A 26,416-nucleotide genomic window follows, 5' to 3' on the forward strand; every position below is an offset into this window, starting at 1 on the left:
TTTTAAATAATTTCAGTGGCTTACTTCATGCAAGGAGCTTACTTTAATCCTTTTTTCCTCCTCCACTGTGTTCTGAGGCTTCCTTAGCGTGAATGTGTAGACAGCAGTGGTAGGAAAGGTTGCCATAAATGCAGTGTCTCTTCTTTTTCTGATGCAGTTGTAACCATAATTAAGAGGTAAATGCAGGCAAGTTATGTCAAACAATAGGGATCATTCTCAAGATTCTGAGAAAACTATCAATTTTATTTTCACCTACTCTTCCTTTTATGTATTTTTGAGTAACAAAAATTATCAATTGTGATTAAACATAGTTCTGCTGGATCTTCCTGTTCAGCCTTCAACTGAAATTATGGGTTTTGGACACAGCTCTTCTGCTACAGCCCAACACCTTCCATTTAGATTTTATGATCAGTCACGGCGTGGTAGCAGTGATCCTACAGTGCAACGCTCTGTTTTTGCATCTGTTGACAAAGTTCCAGGTAAGATTAGCATTCCTTAACAAGCAATTTCTGCTTTGTGATTTGAATCTGCAACATCTGAACTGTAACTTGTATGAGCAATGGAAAGCTTACTGTGATAGGTTTCTGAACACACAGCTCCAGGATAAGACTTATGGAAAAAGTTACTCTTGGAGAAACAAGTAATACCTGGGTGTGAAGTCCAGGTATGGTACAAGCAGTATCTTTGGCAGTTTGTCCAACTACACTGGAAGTGTCTTAATGCGTTGCCTTCCTTTACAAATTGAGTTAGTTTGAATTGTTCCACATACTTGGTATTTATGCAATGTCTGTCAGTTGTGCATAGTTCCTCGTTTAATTTGGTTATGATCATTTTCTTGCCAGTTTGGAAAGTAGCTGGGATACTGTGCGCTGCTTCATTTACCTTAGAGGTAGCAAAGCAGAAAAGAGCCACAGCTACTTAGCCTGAGCATTAGCACAGAGCATCAGCTTGGAATTGGTGTTAAAGGTAGTTTTTTCAACCAACCACATAGTTACTTTGAATTCCAGGAAATGGAAACTTCCACTGTATGCACATGCAATTCAGGAGGAAAAAGTATTTTGAAGTTTTATTTGATACTAACCGAGCACAGAACATCAAGTATTTCAAATGCTGTGGTTTTGAAATGCATTTTATGACAGCCAATAGTATAATAAAACTGGATTGCTACACTATTTTACATCTGGTTACAAAATGAATATCAAAGGCCTCTTCCTTCTCCCCTTTTCTTCACTAATGAGTGTATGAGGTTTCCTAGTTCCAAGTGACTTAAACAGGAATCTCTTTGTGTTTATCCTTTAATCAGGCTTGGAGTGGTTTTCACTTTGAGAGTAATTTTGCTCCTTTTAAAAAAATTATTGAACAAGTTGTAGTTACTACCTTTGTGTATTCATTTCTTAATGCTACAGCTTTAAGTGATGCTTGAGAGTTCTGCGAATGTCACATGGTCTGTTAATTTGATTATACTTGTAAGCAGCAAGTTATGCTTTCCTTTGATGATGGTGGGTTTTGCCGATTTAAGGGAGAGCCATTGTTTTGGCAATATTTTTAGAAGATGAATCACTTTCCTTAGTAGGACCATGTCGGCTGTACATCCAGGGTAGGTTTTAAGAAACTGACAGTGATATAAACGTTTTCACCCCTCCTGCAAATTTCACTCTGTGGAGAATTTTAGTACAACTGTTGAATCAGTTTGCTAATTCGTCTTCTCATTGAATGTAGAGTTTTCAAGAACTTTTAGTTCAGCCTGGTCTGCCTCAGTCTCTGTTGTAGTGCATACGTAAAGCTCCACATATATCACTAGAGAGCATGTAGTTATCTTACTGTAGTCAACCTGTGTTTCACTTTGCTTTGTTGTTTCGTGGTCCAAAGTTAAAATCTGGTTTGAAAGTGCTTCTTGATACCTTGGAAGAAGAGAGTGGAAGTTGTTATAGCTTAAAACCAGATTTTGTGCAAGGTGAGTGAAGGTGGCAAGAATATAATGGACCATACTTAAGAACATCCCAATTCAGAACATGCTAATACTCCTTACAAAAAGTATGGGTTAAGCAAATGCAGTGAGATGATGTAACCATCCCAGATGACTGGCTTGAGAGACTGGGCAGTTCTGATCAGAGGAGAGCAGAAGGAAAAATCCTTATCTTGATGGATTTTATCACCTTGAAGTCATTACCATGAATATAGTTCAGGATCTGGTTTAGGTTAATGGACTTTGCCAGGATGTTAGAGCATTTTAGGAATCGTTTTGCTGGCTGGGCTGCTCATCATCTTGTTAGCTATGTAAATGGTGCTCTTGAAGCTCTCTTTATAAAGAATTACACCATTTTCAAAGAAACAAGCGGATTTGGTAGATGTCCTGTGAACATAGGTCTTATATTGAGAGAAATCATCACTTCCTCTCCAAGCAAACTCAAATACTAGGTTCACATCAAAGCTGTTACAGATACATACATACATACATACATACATACATATATATATATATATATATACACACACACACATACACACGCGCAGAAACCTGGTATGTCTGAAGGGTAATCTTGTTGATTTCCTGCAAAATCTACATCTGCATATTTTAACAAGTGAGGTCACTTCCCTGCTGAGAAAATTTATTTTTGAAAGCAAAATGAATCAATAGATCTCTCTTAGTTTTTTCTTCATTTTTAATACCTTACTAGATGATGATGATGGGAAAATTTTTGGGGGAAGAGTTGGAAAGCTACTTCTTGTTAGTGTCAGTCTGCAAGCACAGTATGGCCATCCTAATTTTAAAATCCAAAGGAAAAAGTCATCTTCTATAGCTATGTAGCCCTTTAAATGAAAAAGAAAACGTAGGCAAGAATTCTATGTAACTTTTTCATCCCTTCTTGGGAATAGGAAGGCTTTAAACAAAGCCCAAGAATTGTTTAAACAGTGCTTGAGATTGTTCAAATTTATGTGAAGAAAGTTTATTTTAGTGTTGTCAAATATTTTTAATTCTAAAAGCATATTACACACTTAAAAAAAATGGTGTGCCTTTCTTTAGCAGTTCACCACAGGCTGGTATAAATTCGTAGATCTTAATTTGTGGGGTTTTTAACTAATACTGTGTATGTATTCTTGAAATAGTCAGGCTTTTGTAATTTATTGCGGCCTTCATCAACAGTAAGAAAACAGATGCTTTTGATCAAAGTACTAATGAGGAGCTTGGCATTCTCAGCTGATGAGCATCTACTCTTGTTACTGATTTTATGAGGTTAGATTGCTCAGCACGTTTGAATGTCTTACAAGTTATTTTGGAACTGCACTGTGGGACTCTTACCAATCCTTTCATGTTCATCATCAAGCACACCTACTGGAGGAAGGTCAGATTGGAATAGTTTAGTTAAGTACTACTGAGTTACTTCCAGTGTGAAGTAGTTCAAGTATCCCATTCTCCATAATTCTAGGATACAGTTGCTTTTACAGCCCATAAATATACATAAAGTATTTTTTTAATCATTTGTTCTGTGCAAGAATAATGGAAGACAACTGCTAAGTCAGTTTGTCACCTCATTTTGTTGTTTTTTTTAATTAATATTCTTTGAACCATTGATTTTTATATTTAGTTAGCTATTTAGTTATGGCAGCTACTTTTAAAGACCTAACTCTGCTGCCTTTTTATATGTGTTTGTATTGCCTAGTCATCAGAATTTTATAAGATACATGGTAATTTTCCTGTCATGGTCTGAATGATGTAGAACTAATTACTTCTGTGGAGAAGTATTCAAGCAGAAGTGCCTGTTTCAGGTAGTTTGACAACACTAAGACTATACAAGCTACAACTAATTTGCTTTATGTAATATTACTACTTGTAATATTACTTGCTTGTGTGGAAGAAATGAAAGATAACATTGAAACTGAGTTAAATAAGCAGGGCTACTATTTACAGTTATGTGGAAGCAAATGTTTCGATGTAAGAACATGAGTCTGTGAGCACTGTTCTGCAAAGTCTTTAGGCAGACAATCCTCCTGAATCCGAGCAGCATTTCACAGGATAGACAGATTAACCCTTGTTTATTTCTTCTACCATTTTGATGAGGTTGGAAGGTTTATCCTCCCTTGGAAGTGCAAACCATTTGTGGATATAGAGTGCTTTGGATGGGTACAGCTTTTTCCAGGACTATAAGGGAAACAAAATAGATTGATGTAAAAACTCCTATACCAGTGGCTTTAGTAACTGTTCCAAACCACCTTTCATTCACTTTAAGAGATATCTTTGCCTCACTTCTATGGTCACAAGTCCATTGATTATTCCTTGTTTCCCATCCTAACTGGTATTTCAAAATATGAAGTATGTATGAGAAGCCTAATGCATGTTTGCTGTATTAAAAACTATATGTATCAGTGGCCCTGAGAGCTATAGAAGTCTTTCATATTTGAGGTAGTTTAGTTTGTGGTTAAATTTTTGCAGACTATCAGGCGTCACTGTATGTGACCTCAGTTTAACTTATCTAAATGGTTGTAGAAGATCAATCAGTTGGGTTTCTGAAATAAAATACATGGGTTTATTAACACGAAGTAATTAGCTGCTTCACAAACTGTTTTATTTTTAAATAAAATAGGTGTCTCTTGCAGTGGTGGTTATTTAATGCTTTCAAGTGGTGTTCATTTTGGACATAATGAATTGTAACTTCAAATAAGAGAAAAGCTTGATAAAAGTGGCATTTGCCCATCTAAAACTGATGCAAGTACTACAGCTATTCAGATGGCATTGTGTTTCTGCAAGTGGTTTTGAGTCTAGTTCTTGTGTATAAGGATGGGAAGTAGAAGGTAAGAAGTGAGACTGCAGATTAGGTCAGGTTGTTAACTGGTCTGATGTTTGTTAGCTTTTGTTTCTTCCTTTTTTCATCCATTCTGTTTTTTTTTCTGCGCAACAGAACCTATCAGTGTGTGTTGCTGCTAACAGCATTTTCCTGACATGTCATGTCTGTGTGTTAAGGCTTTCATATGCTTCTTGTAATGAGTCCATTTAAATTGTTTTGACTGTCTGCCTGCTGCATGACACCAGCAAATTCCCCATATAGGATATCCTCTGAATGAATCCAGCGCCATGGGAGATTTCCCATATCACAGTATCACACAGTATGCTGGAGATTGGAAGGGACCTCAAAAGATCATCTAGTCCAATCCCCCTGCCAGAGCAGGAACACCTAGATAACGTTACACAGGAATGTGTCCAGGCGGGCTTTGAATGTCTCCAGGGAAGGAGACTCCACAACCTCCCTGGGCAGCCTGTTCCAGTGTTCCGTCACCCTCACTGAGAAGAAGTTCCTTCTCAAGTTTAAGTGGAACCTCTTGTGTTCCAGTTTGCACCCATTACCCCTTGTCCTATCATTGTTTGCCACTGAGTAGAGCCTGGCTCCATCCTCGTGACACTCCCCCTTTATATATTTATAGACACTTATAAGGTCACCCCTCAGTCTCCTCTTCTCTAAACTATAAAGACCCAGCTCCCTCAGTCTTTCCTCATAAGGGAGATGCTCCACTCCCTTAATCATCTTGGTTGCCCTGCGCTGGACTCTCTCCAGCAGCTCCCTGTCCTTCTTGAACTGAGGGGCCCAGAACTGGACACAATATTCCAGATGGGGTCTCACCAGGGCAGAGTAGAGGGGAAGGAGGACCTCTCTTGACCTACTAACCACCGCCCTTCTAATACATCCCAGGATGCCATTGGCCTTCTTAGCCACAAGGGCACAGTGTTGGCTCATGGTCATCCTGTCGTCCACTAGGACCCCCAGGTCCCTCTCCCCTACACTGCTCTCTAGCAGGTCGTTCCCCAACCTATACTGGAACCTGGGGTTGTTCCTGCCCAGATGCAGGACTCTACACTTTCCCTTGTTATATTTCATCCCGTTATTCCCTGCCCAACTCTCCAGCCTGTCCAGGTCTCGCTGGATGGCAGCACAGCCTTCTGGCGTGTCAGCCACTCCTCCCAGCTTAGTGTCATCAGCAAACTTGCTGATAGTACACTCAATTCCCTCATCTAAATCATTGATGAATATATTAAATAATACCGGTCCCAGTACTGACCCTTGAGGCACTCCACTAGTTACAGGCCTCCAACTAGACTCAGCCCCATAGACTACAACTCTCTGGCTTCTCTCCTTCAGCCAGTTCACAGTCCACCTCACTACCTGGTCATCCAGTCCACACTTCCTCAATTTAGCCGTGAGGATGCTGTGGGAGACTGTGTCAAAGGCTTTGCTGAAGTCAAGGTAGACCACATCCACCGCTCTGCCATCATCCATCCACCGTGTTATTTCCTCATAAAAGGCTAAGAGATTGGTCAAACATGATTTCCCCCTGGTGAAGCCATGTTGACTGCCCCTCATAACCCTCTTATCCTTGATATGCTTTAAGATGGCACCAAGGACAAGGTGTTCCATCACTTTCCCAGGGATGGAGGTGAGGCTGACCGGTCTATAGTTACCCGGGTCCTCCTTCTTGCCCTTTTTGAAGACTGGAGTGACATTTGCCTTCCTCCAGTCCTCAGGCACCTCTCCCGTTTCCCAGGACTTGGTAAAGATGATGACGAGTGGTCTAGCAATGACTTCCGCTAGTTCCCTCAGCACCCGCGGGTGCATCCCATCTGGACCCATGGATTTATGGACGTCCAGATTGCTCAACTGATCTCTAACCCATTCCTCATCGACTAAGGCAAGTCGCTCCGTCGACCTGACTTCATCTAAGGTCTCAGGGGTATAGGGCTCTTCAGGACTGCCTGCAGCAGAGTAGACAGAGGCAAAGAAGGCATTCAGTAACTCTGCCATCTCTGCATCTTCTGTCACCAGGGCACCCATCCCGTTCATCAGTGGGCCTACATTGCCTCTGGTGTTAGTTTTGTCTGCCATGTACTTGAAAAAGCTCTTTTTGCTGTCCTTGACCCTTCTTGCCAGGTTTTGACTGTCTGCCTGCTGCATGACACCAGCAAATTCCCCATATAGGATATCCTCTGAATGAATCCAGCGCCATGGGAGATTTCCCATATAAAAGAATAAAGAAATGTGCAATGGTGCATTTGCTTTCATACCTGATTGTCAGATGTTTTCCTCTTCAGTGTTTACTATGCAGTTGAAGGCAATGAGTAGTACATTGTTAGGTGTTTCACAGTGCATATTGTGGCTACTTTCAATAATTCAGGGGGCTGCCGATAAGAAGTCAATTTAGCACCACTCTGATGCAATATTTGCACTTCCCCTTTCTCAGTTTGTTCATGTGGGTTAGCTTTTTCAAGCTAATTATTAACTCATAAACTTCATTGTCCTATTTTGCAGGTTTTGCTGTAGCCCAGTGTATAAATCAGCACAATCCATCACCACTCTCATCACCATCACCTTCCAGTGGCAGTGGGAGTACAGGGCGCTGTGATTCATTGGCTGCAAGTTCAACGTCCACCCCTTCTGCTGCACAGAGCCCATCAGGTATTAAATCGTGATTTTCAGCTTAGACACATTAAGGGATATAGGATAAATCTATAGGATACTGTAAAATTAAGTTAGTGTATTACTAGATTAAAAACTGTAGGGCTTTATGGTTTCAGATCATGTGATCATTCAACTAAACCAGTTATTGTAAATTGTGGAGCCTTCTGGAGCACTAATAAATACTTGGCATCTTTCAGCAGTGATTTTAAGTACTGGTGAAATAATGTCCTGCTTGTCTGACTTGTCTCCTAGCACATACAACTTAAAAGGTTGTTTTTAAACTGAAGTATTGCTTTGCATGAATTTGTAATGTATACTGTTAGACTTTCACCACAGTGGCTAGGTTGAATGAATTCCCCATGAAGCATCTTTTTTGAACTGGGTGACATTTGCTTCTATGTTTATCTGATACTCATGTTGATTTGTAACAATGGCTCAAACATGAAATACTTGAGAACAGTTATTTAGGATGCTAATGTAAAGCTTTTGCAATAACACTCTTCTGGTTGGAGCCACCACATTTGAAGAGGCTGTTTCACTGGTGCAGAAGCAGCTGCCATATTAAGTATACTGACAGTGTAACTTTCATTAATGTAGCTACTACCATGTGTTTGTGTGCTCAGTATATTTAGTGAGTATGTTTATACTGGGACTTCTTGTTGCGTTAGAATGCCTTCATTCCTCCGTTTTTTTGTGTAGCATTTATAGAGAGTTTGTAATGGTGGTTGTTCTAAGTGCCAATTACGTGTGAGGTAAAGCCTCAAGCTGGAGACTAAACAAGAAGTAACTCCTGAAGGATACATACCAAAGTGCTTTCATGCTGGAACAGGCCTACTCTACCTCTCTTTAGTTATAAGGCAATAGAGGTAGCTTGATTCTCAAGACCTTTTAAAACAGACCCCTCGTTTAACAGTCACTTCCAATGTTAATCACTCCTTGGAATTGTTGCTCTGGTTCCCCCTTCTAAGACATACATTTTGCCTTTATTGGAAAGCTCATGTAGATGTAAGCTTTATTGCAGTTCTACAGGGAATTGTGCAATCTTTGTTGGGCATTTAGCATATTGTGGATTTCATTGAACAGCATCAGGAGATCAATGTACATTTTATTTTCAAAGTGACCATCCCTGCAAAAAATGTTGCTGGAAAGGGTAAGAAAGCTTACTTAGGAAGTTTATGAATGATATGCAAAGCATTCTAGCACTCAGAATCTAGATTAAAACAAATCTATTGCTGTAAGAGACATATAGTCAAAATATTCCTGCAACATGTGTAATTCAAGAACACAATTTGGAATATTTTTCTATGTGCAGTCTATTCAAAAATTTGGAAGGACCTAATTTTATTTTCTCTGTTGGTAGGTGACTGCTGTTACCCAGTCTCTTGATGGCCTAGATAATATGTGTTTACCCAGAGAAGTGGTACTTTTTGTCAAAAGTCTCAGTATAGGTTTGCACCACAACAAATCATTTGTTTGATGGCATCTTTCTCCTTTGCTGTGTAAAAAGTCTAATTTATGATGGCCATGGTTATTTGCATCCTCTATGATGAGGAAGCGAAATGCAGCTGCAAGTTCTTGGCAGCAGTGATGACAGAAAACTGGGGTAAAGGAAATGAAAATTAAAAATGTAAGTTATTTTTGTTGCCAGAAGCAACATATTAGTTCAAAGAAATATGCAGCAAGGCCATACGCCATGTTTCAAACTGAGTACATCCAGAGCACATAATTGCTTATCTAGCAGAAAAACATAGTGCCTTATAACCAGAGACTATAGTTAAAATCCACTTACACAATATGTTGGCATCTGTATAACATAAAGTTCTGTTTGTTTCCTGGAATTTAAAAAGCTTGCTGGCAGGAGGCTGCTTATTGTTTTCAGAAAAAAAACCAAACAAGTAAATTCTCTCCCTAGCCCCCCAAAAACCTAAAAAAACACACACAAAAAAAACCAAAACACATACACACAGAAAAAAACAAAACCCCCAAAAAAACCCAAACAAAAAAAAACCCCACCAACCAAAAAAGAGAGGAAGGTTGGGTTTTTTAAATGCCTGGTTTCAGTCTGCGCATTACCAGTTAGGTTGCATGAACTGTCCACATTTAGTATGATCTGTGGCTTAATCATAAAGTATGTTCAAAATGCCACGACAGGCAGGAAAACAGTCTTTAGGTGAGTTTTGGTGTTTTGCACAGGACCTAGGTGCAGTGATGTAGATGATTTAGCAAATGTAGTTGGAAAATACAATTCTGTCCCCTACCACTATGAGCAAAGTCCATGGAAATGAATGTGAAAATGCGCATCAGCTACTTAAGTCCCAGGTCAGCAGCTTACATTAGGCTGCTGCAGGGATGACTTCTGAGCTCAGCTCCTGTTTTTTTTACTGCTAACTACTTGGAGAGCAGTAACAAAGAGGAAGACAGTGACTGTATGTGCATGAGCAGGTAATTCGGTGCAACTGAATGATGGACAGTTGGTACTGAGGTGCATGTACCTGATCTGCCTGTAGTTTACAAATTTTGTTGTGGACCATATTTACTCTACCCTTTAGGACCCTGCATCATTGCCATGTATGTGATTGTCTGAAGGACTAGTTATTAGGTCAGATGTATGTTGCTGTTCAGATTTGAAGTGTATTTGGTGCACAGTTGCAACATATCTTATAGTTTGGTTTCCTTGTGAATGCACAGAAACTGTTCCCAAAATCAAACTAAAGCAGTAAGTGTACATAATTCTTCAAAGTTACTCTGTTGCTTAGTACCAAATTACTAATGTAACTGCAGCCAGTGATGGACAAGTAATGTTTTAAGTAGTTACAGCTGAGTGGTTGGTTAACTGTGTCTCAAGGTCCTTAGTATGGACTAGAGAAGGTGTTGAGATCCCTGCAGCTGGGTCTTTGCGGGGTGGAGGGAGGATTTTCTCCAACCCAGGAAGCTTTGTTGACACTTTTTGCTGATCTTCAGTGTCAGATTAATTCTTTTGTCAGTTCCTGGGAGCAGTGCTTCTGCATGAACTGATTTGACCACTTCACTGCAAGTTTGTAATATTTACAGTGTTTATATGTAATTGTGGTCTATACTGGGAACTGTTGCCAGGAGCATAACCAAGAAAGAGATTATCTGTTTGGTATGTCCAGACTGCTGATCCATAGGCTTTTGTGTGGACAGAAGTACACTGCTGAAAGAAAAAATAGTGGCTTGACCACTGTCTGTGTTGTATCAGGTTTTACCGACCACTCACTGATTTGGGGAAACAGTTGTTTGGTATTCACCCACTTGAATGGAAAACAATGTGGTTTTCCCTTAACCTGTTGAGGACAATTGAAAATAAACTTCCTTACTTTGCTGTGAAGCAGAAGAGGAGGCTTGCATGATGTGAGGTGGCTCCTTCAAAGAGAAACTAACAGGTAGCTGGTTAACAGCAGTTACCTAGATGTGTTTTATGCTCCAAGGTAGCACTTGAATGTTGCATTTGAATCTCCCTTCTTATTTCCCATTCCATTTTAAACACACTCACGTGAGCACACATATGTGCTCTCTATCCCTCCTTCCTTCCATGCTCCCATGTTTGTTCTGGCAACTGCTCAGGTTGTTCACCATGAAGAACCTGCTAGATTACTCAGAAACTTCAGTCAAGAATGCCAGACAAGGTAAAGGAGAGAGGTGTATGTGCACTTCCAGGAAACTCCCTCAGCTACCTTCCTTCAGAGCAACATCCTAAACTACAACAGCTGTTTCTCCTGTACGCTTGTGTTTAGTGTCCTAAGCTACTGTCTGCTGACAGATTTAAAAAGTTTGGAGATTGATACATCTGAGATGGTACTTGTAATCTTCACAAAGTTGTTCAGGAAATAAGATTTGGAACATACCCACTGACTTTTATTTAAAGCTGATAAATGAGAACAAAATACAGAAAAATTGCATAATGGTTAGTTGAGAGAAAAGTGTTCTAAGATAGAGTATATATTAATAGTTCAACATCAAAAAAGGTTTCAAAAATGTTTCACAGAAATTATTTTGTGTTCTGTAGAAATCCTTTGCTTGCTATCACTCCTGCCTGCATCAGTCACACAGTATTTTAATGTGAGGAGGGAGTTTAACTGAGTTTACATAAAATTACATGACTGCTGTGCATGTTTCAGTCATTGTAAGAGAACAGTTGTGGCATTAACAACATTGTCATGGGTAAAAAAAAGCTGTTATGATTCCTGAGTTTATCAGCTATCCTACCTGCTAATTGTCACAATACTTCCTGGCACAGATAATTTAAAGCCTAGCAGCTCCCCTGTTTGCAGTATTTGGGAATTAAGCTGAGTCCTTTACAAGATCTCCATTCCTTAATACTGAGAAAGCAGAAGTCGTCCCTTAGAGATAGCAGAAGCCCTAGCAAGACAGAAAAGGCAGTATCAGATTCTCCAAATGCTGCTATTAGCTTGGGTTTTTGTTTCTTTGTATTTACATATTTGGTTTTTTAATTTAACATGTCCATTTGAAGTGTTGTGATGCATAAGGTAAAGATGTTCTCTTGCTAGGCAGATTTTAATCATCAAGCTTCTGAGCTTGGAATACAGGCTCTTCTTGGCTACACTGGCTGGAGCCATGCTCTTCTTTAAAGTGCTTATTTATATATATGCCAAGGATTAAGATAAAGAAGCTCTCTTACTGTAAGTGAGCAGTCTTCCAGAATTATGTATGTGTAATGTCATCTACACTGTATTTTATCACTTTTGATGTTGTCATAAACTTTAAAATTCAATTGGCTTCAATACTTAAGAAAATGTTTGCATGGAAGCAGTGGATATTGAGGACTTCAGAAGGCACTGATCTTCTACGCTACTTACACTGTATTTCACACTACTGGCAGGTATTGATGGTAAAAGGTCTAAAATAAATACAGAGAGCTGTCCCTTGTTGTAGAGGATATATTCAATTCCAGTCAGTAAATTAAAATTTATACGTTGCAAGGAGAGGAGGATTAATCAAGCATGGAGAGCCTGTAAGAACAATGCTTGCCATCTTACTGAAACCACCCCTGTCTCTTCACTTTATAATCAGTAATGTAAACGTGTTTTGATCTCCTCTGTTCTATGATGTTAGTGATTTTCTAACTAGGTGAGGAAATACTTTTTGTTTCTAGAAAGTTCCTTTTCTAGAAACTTACTATGCACCAAGCATCATCATCTGAACTGCTGCTATCTTTAAAAACACTAACATAAACCAAATCTAATACTTCAGTTTCGTATCATAGAGTATTAGGGCTGAATGGTAGTATTGCCACATGCATGGTAGTGCATCTTTTATAATTTGTGGCCAGTGGATATCAGAATAATTCTCTGTCACCAGAATTGGTAATAAACAGCTGCTCTAAAGATTTCTAAAGCATGTGAGTAGATTGTAATGCAAATAAGTGCCTGCCAGTCCTTCCTTGATGTAAATACTGCCGGTGTTGCGAAACACAGCCCAAACATCCTTTTATGAACATTTCCAGATAGGTAAGCAAAAAATTAAATTAAGGTAAACTCGCTTATTCCTAAAGAATTAAGAATTCCAGCTTCAGAAGTATTTCCCAAACTTATAAGACTCTTGGTGTGGTGTCAAATTGTATTCAAGATACCAGCAGTTATGGATGTGTCCTTGTCACTTATTCTTGTTGCTACTCTAACATTTATCCTTTGTATTCATTCCAGTTTCACTTCCTTGTTTCATTGTTAAAGCCTTCATATGATATATCGCTGTGTTTTCCTCTAGTAAGGTCTGGCAGGAAAGGACGTCGGCGGGTGTTTAGTCTGTCGGAGGCTGACAGTCACGGTGGACACTGGGTTTAGGTCTTCAAGCAGCAGCTGCAACAGAAACTCACGCAATATCAATTCAGGCAGGTTCCTCCATAAGCTTTCAAAAGGCCATTGACAGTTGATAGAACATGTTTGGTTTCCATGCTGACACCAATGATGGTGAGGGGGGAAAGTGAAGAAAGCATCATAAATCTTAGTCTCTACTGGGTTGGGGGGGGGGGGCAGGGATTGTAAAACAGTAATTAGTTGTTTCTTAAAGCATTATCTGCAGTTTCTCCCATGTTTCTTGGTTCTCTTGACAAAGATGGAAATTCTCCAGCTTCAAAGCAGCTATGTCTTCATTTGCACAGGGGCAGCCATGGCTGTAGTGGAATGTAGTAAGTCACAGGCTCCTGAATGGACAGTAATGCAGGTATTTGGCTAGAAACAAGAAATCTATAGCTTGGGTAAAATGGACAAGCATTCAGCATAAGACTGTCCTTGGACTGTGGTGGCACAAGCTTAATATTTCTATGATCATCAAACTCAGGCAGATGGGTTTATGGACTGTTTAATTGCCTGAGGAGGTGCGGAGGGGAAGCAGATGCAATAACCACAGAAATACACTTGAGGCTACCTTCTTATTTGTATAACCCGTTTTAACTTGTGTCCAATTTAATTTTTTTTCCTATCATGGCATGAAAATATTTCTTCTGTTAATATTATATAAACATCCTTTTTCATCTTTATTAGATTTACTTTTTATCTTTTCACCTAATGTCCAGTTGTTTATGTTTTTGTTATCCTTTCACAGTATGTTGCTGTACAGCTTAGGGCATGTCTCTGTTGATTATATCCATTCTTTCCTTTTCCTGTTCTTTTCTGTCTTCTTTCACTAATGATCGTCCTTAATATAAGTTAATACAACAGAAGTTGAGTGAGTTTTGGTTGGATTTTTTTTTTTTTTTGCTGTAATGGTAATATTGGTAGCATTACAGAAGTGCTGAAAACCATATAAGGTTGCTGAAGCCACTGCAACCAGAGAGAGCTAATAATACCCAAAAACTTGCTAAACGACACCCTGTTTTTCAAGCCTTGTTTGATATTTAAATTTGTGGATGGGTGGGGGTTGTTTGTTAGAACTAAATGTTCATATCACAACTGTTTTAAGAAACTGATTTCACTTTCCCTGGTTTTGTTGCAGATCTAGCTTTTTATTTTTTCCCAGAACACTTTTGCTTAAATAGATGGGGGTTGGGGAGAGGTGAATAGAAGTGCTGTTCTCCCATATTAGGTGGTAATTTGGGGTATTTAAAAAGTAGAACATATTTTAGTAAGTGGAGATTTTATTCAGGTAAAAATTACAATTATTTTACCTCTTTTTGTCCAAAAGTCAGGCTGGAACCCAGTGTTAGGAGTTTGGTTTTTTTTGAAAGCCAGTTAGTATTTTTATGTGCAATATAAGCAGAAATTCCAGAATTATCCTAAACATATGATATATGTTTAGAGACTTTATATACTCATGTATAGTATCTGGATGCCTTGAAACTCTTTTGAATCAAGAGCTTAATACCTATCTGGTTTTGATAGACATTCTTTTAATAATCCCTTCTTGAATTTTTGTTTCAACTACGGTACATCTTTTTGCCAATTGTTTATGCCAGTTTCAAAGACTAAGAATTCAGATCTCACAAAGTGTAAATTTATCTACTTGGATCCTTCTCAGAATTGAGTATGACTTCAAAAGGCTTTGAAATTTTGAGCCTCAAAAATTTTCTCATTATTAATTACTTTCCTGAAGCCATGTATTAAATTAACTGGGAGATGTTACATGTGAAAACTTTTTACATCAAGAGAGTGGTCTTATTTTAGATTGGAGATTTTCATCCTAACATGTAGGATCTCTGCATTCTATTTTCTGTGTAGTTTCTTTCATCTGTAGACTAGGGTTGTTTATCCCCATCCTTGTATCCAAAAGATATGAGAGATGATCATGACCTGGCAGAAGCATATAGGTGCAGTTTCAAGCTAAGTATGAGCCTCAAATAAGGGCCTTGGTTGCAAAGGCTGAAGTACAGTTCTCACAGCCGTAGTTTATAGCTGTGACTGAAGAATAGGATTTCTAGTTAAGCATTAATCAGAAGGGACAGTATATTGCGAAATAGTAGTGAAAGCTGTTGACCTATTCTAGACAATGTTAGAAATCCTCTCTCCCTCCCCTGCCCCTTTTTGTAGTGGTATTTGCTTTCTTCCCCTGCAGGAACTAGGGGCAACTTGCAAATACTTTGTTATTTTGGCAGTAATGCCATGTTGGGTCACAGAAGTCTGTCACTGCTACCCTTAAATACAGTAACAGAGAAAGAGAAATGAAGCTTGGACAGTGACTAAAGAAGCAGTGAGAGTAGAAGACACTTAATTTCTACTGATAGTAAGTAAAAGCAGGAGGGAAACATAGAAGAGTTCCAATTTTGCATTATGTATAAATGCTGCAGCTAAATTACGGAACAAGAGTATGTTTAGATTTTTTGATATTTTCATCTTTTTTCTGAATGTTATTTCCGCCTTTTTGGATAGAAAATTTGGACTTGTTGACTCCAGAGACTTTTTTTTTAATTATTTTTATTTTTATCTTTTTATTTAATGGGGACTTTTTTCAAATGCTTTTTTTCTTTGTGGCAATAAGAAAGGAGTCACTTTAGCATTAATTGATATCCTGTGTGAAAGGATTTGGGAACAGTACAGCCTAACAAAAGAGTATGTACATCTGTCAATTTCAGTAAATGAAAGTATTGAGAAAATGTATTAATATTTGGGGGGGAGGGGGGAAATTAGGAAATGAACTGCAGAGTCAGAAGTGAAATAGTAGGACTGCAGTAGAAACGTGCTGTATATAACATTCCTGAGCAGAATGCATTTGATTGCTAATTTACCAGAATGTCTCAGATTTCTGAATCCTGAATTTTGGTGCATATTCATACTAGAATAAAGATTTTTAAAAAATTTGGAAAAGAACATTTTATATTCTTTTAAGATTTTATAATTTCAGAAATGAAAATCGCTGCAAAGAGGCACACTGTTCTGTGCATACTTAAATGTTAGTATTTATCTTGGAATTCAGAAAAATGAGACTTCATGGTTTTAGCAGTTAATTTTCCATGCAAGTCTTGCATCACTTCCTGTGTTATCGCTACATTCTCACTTAAGCTTCACGACAACTAAAACGAAGAATCCGCAGAGTCACTTTGAATCTCTCCTTGTTTTTCAGAAATAACCAGTGATGTCTCCTTTATTTAAAAGGAGACTTTTTTTACAATCTGTAAATTCTGGACTGATTCAACAAGTAAAACTGAGTGGTTTTCTTAAGTGAGAATACATCATTGTTTGGGGTTATCTTACCAGAAAGGTTAAAACCCCAGTAATCTTACCATTGCCCACTGAAACCTTGCTGTTATCCATTCCATTTTCAGCTTTGTTCTTCTTTGTTTGTTTGTTTGGTTTTGTTTCTGCCTTATGTTCATGCTTTCTGTTCTTTTACAGGATTATTTGGAATCAAATTGAAATGGAAATATTTTTAAGGTCACTGAATATTAAAAATAGAACCTAATTTTTATTTTCTGTATTCACTACATTGCCTTGTAGACTTTTCTGCAGATACCTGTACACTTGAACACATGCTGTTTCTTACAAGAGTTTTAAAAATGATCTGTCTTGAAGCTGGATACCTTAACTTTAATGGCATCTATTACTCTAGTCTGAAAAAAAAAAAAAAAAAAATCCCTGACTTTTCTGGGCATACAGATAAGCCTGCATTGCCTTATCCCCTCCATTCACTATCCATCTGAGCCAATTACTTGAGAGTTAGCTAGGATTTTAAGGGGGGAAAAGGGCAGTACAAATAGTTGTTAATGGTCTTTTGAAGTTGGGGAGGGTGGGTGTCATTGTGTCGGAAGGTGCAGTAGTGTCCCATTTTTCAGTGGTAAGAAATGCTTATTCCCCATTTCATCTGGGCTGTATGCTCCACGCTTAGGAGCACCAAAAAAAAAAAAAAGTCATATAACATAAGCCTGTATAATAACAGGCCTGTTTTGCAGCATCTTTCAGTTACAGTAAGCACATCATTCTCCTTCCTGTTTTTCCATAGTTCTGCTTTCTGTGGTTAAGGTGCCACTTAAATGTGTTTTTTTCCAGATTCCAATTTTTTGTAAGAAACAAGCCACTTCTTGGGAAAACTAGTTATATAGGGGTTTGGCTTTTTAATTTCTAAAGAGCTTCCTGGTTCCTCGTATGGGGCATCCATTTTAGTCTGTACTAAATACTGGAGAGGCTTTTTTATTCTTCCCCTCAATTTCCTCCCTCTAGGAATATTTCTGATATTGCTGCATATTCTAATATTAAATGTGTAAAATTTTCTGGTTCCTAATTTGAACACATTCCTGCTGCCATTTTATGTTGTGCCCTCATAATATTTTGTTTCATTTCTAATTACTAAAAAGTTAATGCTAAGCATAGTGCTTCACAGAACTGCATTTCCCACCCAATTATTCTGAAATATTTGTAAATAATAGCATACTGTTATCCTTAATATACATAGTAAGTTGAATGCTGATTTTTTTATTTTTTTTCTTGGTGTTTTCTTTTATTAGATGATGCTTCAGCTCCAGAGCAGCCTCAGATGACCATTTCTGGTCAGACGATGTTGACTGATGAAACTCTTTCAGCTGTCTCAAAGTCTAGCAAGAATGCTGTAAAGAACAGTGACATAGAAACAGCAAACCTTTCTCCTAGCCTGATTCCTGCACAGCAGCCCACAATATCATTAATAACAGATGACAATACGGATGCACTTAGTGTAGAGTCACTCACACTGGTGCCACCAGTTGATCCACAGAGCATTCGAACATTCAGCTGCATTCCTCAGTCCTCTTTGCAATCTGAAGCTGAAGTATGCAAGGTAAAAGAGGTGGAGGAAGAATGTTCTGACTAAAGCCAACCTGCAGACTGTGATAAACAGTGAGCAAATGCAACCAAATTCTTTGTTGTTTTTCCTTTGGGAGTGCAGGTACTTCTTGAAGCCTCAGAGGCAGTCTGGTCCACCAGAAGAGGCCCATCATGAAAGAGAATGTGGGCAACTTTTAGAGTAAACATCAGATACTCAGCATATTTAAACAGGAGACAAAAAAGCCCAACTTTTAAATCTGGACTAGTTATTTCCTACTCATTTGTGTTATACAAGAACATGAAAGTATTTCAGAGCACTTACTTTCTTTCTAGTGTAGAGTTCCAGCTGCAGGAACTAAGTTAATTGTAAAAAGTCTACAGTATTATAGCAAAATTAAGACATTTTTGGATAACTGGCTTCGGGATATTGTATCATTACTTCTCTGAAACTGGAGATATACCACTGACCAGAAAAAAATTATATATTGTAGTACAGACATAACATTTCCATTTGAGACATGGTGTGTTTTTCAGCTTGGGCTGTTTTGTTGTTTGTATCTCAAAATCCTGATCATTCATTTTGTGGAGGCCTGCACGATACCAGCAGGATTGGCCACTTTCAGTATTGTCTTTGTTAGGATGTTAGGACTCCAGTCTTTATACTAGTTTTCCATGTATAATATTTATTTCCAGCTTTGATCCAAAGCAAGATATATATAAAATGATTTTTTTTTTAAGGTAAAAGCCTAAAATTTAATGACAAATGCTTATACAAATTAACAGAAGGGAGTTTTGAGACTACTTCAGTCTTTGGTTAATCAACTACAGAGAAATGTGAAATATCTTATGAGATTGCTATAACTTGTTTCTTTGCTTCTGACAGTCAAATTGCTACACTTCTGAGGAGTCATGATATCCTTTCTATTAAAGGACAACTTCTAGATAGAAGCAGTTTAAAGAGGTTTTTTAAATTTTTCGTTTTCATGTAGGAAGGAGGTCATCACATCAAACTGATAATTCCTTTCCAGGTCTGAAACTTGAAAGGTATTGTGTAGTTCTTTTCCTGTCTGGGATAGTATCGTAGTTAAACAACATTGCTACATAAAAATAACTCTGAGTTTATGCTTGCCTTACTTTGCTGCCTAGATCCTGCTACCAAGTTAACAGTAGTGAAAAAGTGTTGATTAATGTTTTGGACTATTTGGAATGTTCTTTGCTGATTTGATACATAATTTAACATTAATGGAATTTGAGATTTCTCATCAATTTCCATGTGTGTTAATTAAAATTAGTAAAATGGGCAGACTTTCACTATTACTCTGCTCCTAACATTGAGTGCTTTCTAGCTGCCAAAGATTGAAGGCTACTGTTTACTTGGTATTATGATTTCAGTCATCAGTGCAATCTGTTTCCTCATTCTGTCTCTACTAACATTGATTTCATATCAAGTAGGTGAATCTGGAAAGTTTTAACCTACTTCACAGTCTCTTACTTTACCACTTCCTGGGCTGTCACATGGAATACTTGATGGGATTCTAAAAGTTATATTTATGTATGAGATTGGCTGACTAATCCACAAGTGTAACTTTTGTCACTTCTTCAGTCTCTTCCTTCACTTAATCCTTGTAAAACGTGTATACAAGGTGTCTTCTGTTGAACACCAGCAGGATTTTTTTCTTCACTTACTAATTTTTGCATGCAATTCTGCTGATTTCTAGTTTTCTGTGACTTCTACTTTGTCTCAAATTGGTTTAACCAATATTCCAGCCATTCCAGAGTGACCCAAATTCTAAATGAATTCTGAGAATTGGGTGTCCTCAGCACTGCTATGGATATGGGATGAGAATTTGGAAATGCTGGAGTAAGAGCCTACTTTTATTTTTCATCATATGCTTAGAGTGAGTTTAAACCTGCAGTCACTGTTGCAGCTAATGTGCATGTACCTGAACAAGCTTAGACATGGGTAGTAATTTGGGCACAAGGACCACATAAATTTTTGTTAGCTGAACTGATTACAGTCTAGACTTCTTTCTAGTATGTTGCAGCATTACACTGTAGCCTCAGTAATATTTTGAAGATCATTATAAAAAAATGCCTTACTTCATTTGAAAGCATTTTATGTTAGTTGTTAACCTTAACTCATGACCTAGATTACACAAAATGCCACTGTGCAGGCTGAGTTCCCTTGAATAGAATAGAAGGAAAACCTTGATCTTTCTTTATCTAATTTCAAATTGAGTTCTAGCAAGATTAGGACCATGCACGAGGAGTCTTTATAATGGTGTGTATAATCTTACCTGTGAGCTGTACTGCATGTGAAATGAGATGAAGGAAGAGAAAGCTGACTTTGTGCTTTTCATTGCCTTTGAGTGACTTTTAAAACCCATGACCAGTTATCTACCGAGAGCTTCACAGGAAATGACTGAGATAGATACTAGTTTTAGGAAAATAGAAATACTGTCTAGTCCATTGCTGGCAGAGCCTTGCTGGTCAATGGGTGGTAACGTAGGATCTCTTTTAGGAGTTCTTTCCAAAAGCTCCCTGCAAAGATGAAGTTACACTAGAAAAGCTCTGATTGCACCAGTTCTACCACTGTTGTTTTATAAACACAACTGGTACAGACTATACCTCTGGTTATGCCACAGAAGCAACTGATTTTTGTTTTTTTCCCCCTGTTATTTGCTTTTTATATTAAGGCATATGATATGACTGTGCTTCGTGCTGCATTAAGAGACTTCAGAATGTAGAAGCTCTGGAGATGCTGAAGTAATCTGTCATCACCAGTCTGTTATCTCTGCAAGTACGGTGTTATTCGTCTGCAGTTCCTTGAAGAGTATCGCATGTGTCTCATCCTTATCAGATAAACTCCAGGGCTGTTTCCTTATCCCCCTTTCACTGTAAAAAGGAAACTCAACCAAGAAAGCATGAGCACATCAGCCGCAAATGTAATTTTTTTCTAAACAAAAGTTGATGTCAGTCAGTGTAACATCCCTCTTTTTAACCAAATCCAAATACCAAGTTGCAAATGGGAGTAGCAGTTAAACAACTGGCTCTTCAAAAGGCTCACTATTTTGGTGTAATACTGCAGAGGGAGGTAGAATCACTCTAAAATAAATATAGCAGTGCTCCAGAGAAAAATGCCAAAATTTTGGAGATGCTAAATTCTCAGTGTTTGTTTGTAGAGGCTATGCCTGTCTTCAGCCATATTCTCTTAACATAAAGCAACTGTATTTTTCTCTTCCTTTTGAGAAGAGAAGCTAAGGCACACTAAACATTTTTTATGGTCTCTGTGGCTCATTTTATCAAATTTTACCAAATTTTACCAAAATATCACTTGTTTAAGAGAACTGTGTGTTGCCTTCACTGTTAGGTCTCACTGCCTCTTGCTGGTTCCTTGGCTTTTCTGTCATGAAGTGTTAATGACAATGAACAAGACTCACGCTTTTCACCTGTGAAGGTGTAATGGCAGCATATGCTTGGTAATTTGGTAAAGAAGGGGAGGGAAGGAACATTAGTGCCCATTTCTGATGTCCGTTTCACCATGGAAGTAATGCTTGCAGTGTGAAACCTGTGTGTAAAAATTGTTTTGCAGAAGTTCTTTGATGTAGGAAGAAACCAAAGTTTAAGCTTCCTGTGTTCCATTTTACAAGCTGTGTGGATTAAACCAAATTAATTAGAACTGTGCTCACATTTATTAATACTGGAAGCTGTATTTTTTGTGTGAAATAATGAATTATATATAAGGACTGAAGTCTTTTGTATTCCCCACTGCTAATTGATGATAAACTAAAATTCTGACTTCCTTAAATTAAGCTGAGTTAAATAAATAAGTAAATACAAAGTGACACCTGTTAAAGAAGCTCCTCAGTGTTCTTTGCTTCACAGCACAGTTGGAATTTTCCTTGAGGTCGCTTGGTAAGGAAAATTTGGGAATATCTTCCAGAATTAATTTATCCTTATCCAGTATTGTTGCTAAAGAACAAGTGTGTGACATTTAAAAACTCTTCTTCCATATCCAGAATTTAAGACTCAAAGCTAGATCACTATTCAGAGTTTAAGTGAATGTCCAGCAATTCATATGACCCTTTTGTCTAACAGAGATAGAATATAGGGGGAAATAATGGGGCTTTTTTGTAGGTTTGAAGTATTTTTGTGTGTAGAATTTGAAACTGGTGGTTAAAATAGTTTGTTTGTAGCAAAACCAGCAACTTTAAGACTGAAATTACTGGTGAGGTTTTTTTCCTTATTAAGCAGTAACTATAATTTCCACACTTCCTGCACGTGGCCTGGGATGATTACTTTAAACAATCTAAGAATTCAGTATTTTTCCTGCAGTTGAGTGTCATTTTGCTAGTAGTAAATTAAACTTCAAGCAGTATGCTTGAAGACATAGGTAAGCTATCAGACAAGCAAGGCAAACTGTATGTATAAGTACAAAGCCACTTTGTGAAAGTAAACACTTTAATACCATGGGCTGCCAGTGCTCTGGTGTAATCAGTCACTCCTTTTGCTGCATGCAGTATAGGTAATGACTACAGAATAGCCTAATGCATAGTTTCAGTGACCTGCACGTAGTACTCTTAAAAAAACCCCAAAACACAAGGCTAAACATTCTGATGTTGTCTTCACTAACCAGCTAAAGTTAAAAGGGGAGTTGCTTTTAAAAGAGCATTGACAAGCAGCTGCTATATAGGAAACTGTTAGTCAATTGAGTCAAAGGAACAACACGCAGGGCCATTAGTATCAGTGAAATCTAGACATTGTGCCTCAAAGATAATGAGTCTCCTTGATGAGTCTTCTTATTTTTAGGCAACCTAATGTTAGGCATCTAAATGTAAGTTGAAGATCTTCTTTCGGTCTGTTACTCTTCTTGAAACAAGTTTTTGGTATGTCACTGTTTAACCATCACTGGCTTACCGTAGGCTGTCACTAACCTGGGCATTGCTCTTCTGTTTCCTAGAAGTCTTTGGAGCGTTTCTCCTGTGCTTGCCTGCTCTATTGCTCTGACCTTTCCCAACATTTGCAGCATGCATTAGAAAGAAATACAATAATTCTTACTGTCTCCGAATAATAACTCTTTCTTACTGTCTCCTGTTGGCTTCTGAAAAGCAGATAGTGATCCAAGCAGGGCTTGTGGGGGTGGAATGTTTTTAGGGATGGGTGGGGGGAAAGTGCTTGAGTTTTTTCCTGCTGCTCAGGACTTTCTGAGCAGCAATGAAGACATGGGAGATGCAGTTCTGGACTGTTAAACAGAAGGTTCTTTCATATGGAAATGTATTTTTATATTACATTTGTACAGAATTTTCCCTATTTTGATCTCCCAAATTTTTAGACTTGTGCATTGCTCAGATTTGATTTCTTTTGCGAATTGTTATAAAATATGTATTTTGTTTGTTAATGTATTATTACTGTAAAACTGCGTTTTGCTTGTGTAATAAATGTGCAGTATCTGGTTTATTGTTTTGCTAACTTGAATTCATTCTTAATATGAAAAGGCAAAACTTGAGTCATTGTTAGCATAAATGTGTGGAGTGCATTTACTAAAAAGGGCTTAAGAAGCAGGTAATGACTAAGTATACTTGTTGATAACAGAAGTTAGAGTTCAATAAGGTGCAGACTAGTATATAGCATTCCCAGGATTCTATTAGATTGCAGTCTTAAGATACGTGAGGGCTGTTTTTTTCATCTTGTTCCCCATTACTTTCTGGTTATGGGTACTCATACTAAAGTGAGTTTAAGACACAATAAGTACTGTCTTATAACCAAAGTATGTATGAGCAGATGAGAAGGTCTGAGATTTTGTGTTCGGGTGTGTTTAAGAACTAAGTGTGGCAGAAATATGTACAATGAACATGAAGATCATTTTGAAAAGGATTGAGAATAGATTCACGGGTGCCAGGTTTAGAGAGTCTTAGAATTTCTCAGAGCTTTGTTTTGCCCAGTGATAGCACTGAATAATACCTTGTTACAGCTCTAGGGGACCTGCTAGAAGCATTTTAGGGGATAACTTGAAGCATCTCCACTTGTGAATAGGTGTATGGATAATTTTGTTCAAACTTTTTACTTCATTTTGAGCTGGTTTGTAAGTTTGATTGTTTCAAGTGCAAAGAGGAGGAAATGTATTTTTCTAGAAGAATGAATGCACCTGGGACTTAAACACTACATAAAGCATTTGATGAGCATGAAGGACTGTCTTCCTATGGGATGTATTTTAGTGAAGTTGTGTCCAAAATGTACTTCATTTGAAAAAAAAAAGAAAAAGTCCTGAACAGGCACTTACATTGACATTGAAAAAAGCCCAAACACAGGGTGAATGGAAATCTGAAATGTCTTTCTACAGGCAATAAGTATTAATTATTTAATGTAAGTTATGTTAGACATTTAGAGCAAATGTGACAATATCTTATGTTAATTTAAAGAAAAATGTAAATAAATGTCTGAGAAGGGAGCAAAATTAGAAAATACTGGTGTATGTTTCTGACAGATTTCTATAGCTGAGTCTGTATTTGCTGGCATTAATCATGTGTTGTGGCTATTGAAAACCTGGGCAAGAATGAAAAATAGACCTTTCTTTGTAAACGGAACTTGGCAATAAAAATGGTGTTACTAAGAAAACTTCCTTCCCTTTCATGTTCTGTTGCTGGATTTGATGCACAAGGACATTCAATAACAGTGCAAATGTGCAGAAGCTTGCTTTTGTTAAGAGTGATGCACATCTGTGAATGTAATTTTAATCTTTAAGCTGAAAACTGAAACAGCCAAGGCATCTTTGCATTGTGTGTGCAGGAAAGACATAGCATGAGAAAAGAAGCCTGTAGAGGTGATGGAAACTAGATGAGACCAAGGGTTAAGAGTGTCTGGGCAACATTTAAAATGTCTGTGAGCCACTTTGAAAGGGCCTGTCATGTGTGATTTCTTCCCCAAATATATCCTTGCACCCTCTGCCTCCTCCTCCTGGTGCATGTTGCCAGTTCAGTGTATGGATTGAATCCAACCAAGTTATTAGTTGGATTCTTGTTAATTAGTCTCTCTGTCTATAGGAATTAATTGCAGTCAATGTACATTCCTTGTGAAATGTTATTTCTCAAACTAGGCATTGCTCCAGAAGCTTTCTTAGGAAGAGATTAAATCACATTGTACTGTGAAATAAGCAAGCTAGGTATCATAGGTAAGAGACAATACTGTGATTGACTATAAGATGGAAGCATTCAAACATGGTGAACTGGAGAAAAGGAGCTTAAATCTGCTCCTGCAGTTGGTCTGTCCACATCATGCCAGTAATACTGATTTAAGCATAACAATTTTATCATTTGTGGCCAGGAAGTTCCTTTCTGTTTGAAACTGTGGTTCCTCTGTCCTGCTGGTGCATTAGAACTTTTGCAGACTTTTGTCACTGTTGCTTGTTCTTTTTTTTTAGACTTGGACATAGAGTCAGGTTCAGCATCTTGCCCTGTGTTACTAATGGTCAGAGATGGAATTAAAGCGCAGCCTCAAGCGCTCTTCTCGTTCTGACTGAAACGAAATTGGCAGAAATGGAATGCTGTATTAGTGCACTCTTAGTCCTTGTGAACATGTAAGGGCAGCCACTTGAGCAGTCCTTTAATGTATAAATCCATGTCTTTATCATTAAGATGATTCATTCAGCATAGGTAGGTAACAAAGTGAAACTGTATCAATATATATGTCTTCATCAAAATAACTGTGGTAAAGATGCAGCATTTGGAGATTAATGTCTTTATTCCTTGACACCTAAACCGTTTGGTTTGTTTCTATATGGAGGCAAGAGTTCACTGAGATTGCATGGATGCAGCTTCTTGGCAGGGGGGAAGAAACTGCATCCCTAAGTGCATGTTTATGCTGCCACGTCGGAGCTGGTGTTCTTTTTGAATATGTGATAGTACAACTGGGAATGGAAGCTCACTGTTTTATGTAAGTGTATTCCCTGAAAATTCCATTGAATTTTAAGCTGCTATATTTTATCTTGTAAATAAGGACAGGTGGTGAGAGTTGCAACACCTGGAGTTCCAAATCTTCACTGGCAGAACTGGAAGAAAGGTCTCGGGCAAGTGTTCACCCACAGTTATGGCAGCTGAGCTGATGGGGAGTAACTCAGTGTGGTTGGATGGTGTTCAGTTGTGTGCCTGGTTTTAGTTCAAGGGTTCTCTCAAAGCTTATCTGCAAATATGTCTAGGTCCTAAAATTGTTACTACTTTTGGATGCCAGTTCTCTAAAATGGATCTTAAGAGGTGAGATTTTTAGCTTATT

General features: G+C 38.0%; 1 protein-coding gene across 9 annotated transcripts in view; it reads left to right on the forward strand.

Moving 5' to 3' along the window:
* The window catches only part of CLEC16A (C-type lectin domain containing 16A), a 149,052-nt gene that overhangs the window by 57,109 nt on the left and 65,527 nt on the right, over positions 1-26,416 (forward strand). For 2 of the 9 annotated variants that reach the window (XM_062611829.1, XM_062611835.1), the window contains 3 exons: positions 312-479; positions 7,296-7,442; positions 17,857-19,275. In XM_062611829.1, the coding sequence (XP_062467813.1) occupies positions 312-479; positions 7,296-7,442; positions 17,857-18,197 (656 nt within the window). In that variant the 3' untranslated portion in view covers positions 18,198-19,275. Of the gene's footprint in view, positions 1-311; positions 480-7,295; positions 7,443-13,190; positions 16,226-16,750; positions 16,790-17,856; positions 20,050-22,036; positions 24,767-26,416 lie in introns of those variants that run through there. The other 7 variants (XM_062611837.1, XM_062611833.1, XM_062611828.1 and 4 more) reach the window with 7 other exon arrangements.

Source organism: Pezoporus occidentalis, unplaced genomic scaffold (assembly GCF_034315485.1).
Source record: "Pezoporus occidentalis ecotype Australia unplaced genomic scaffold, CSIRO_AGI_Poc_V1 ctg158, whole genome shotgun sequence".
NCBI classification, from domain to species: domain Eukaryota; kingdom Metazoa; phylum Chordata; class Aves; order Psittaciformes; family Psittacidae; genus Pezoporus; species Pezoporus occidentalis.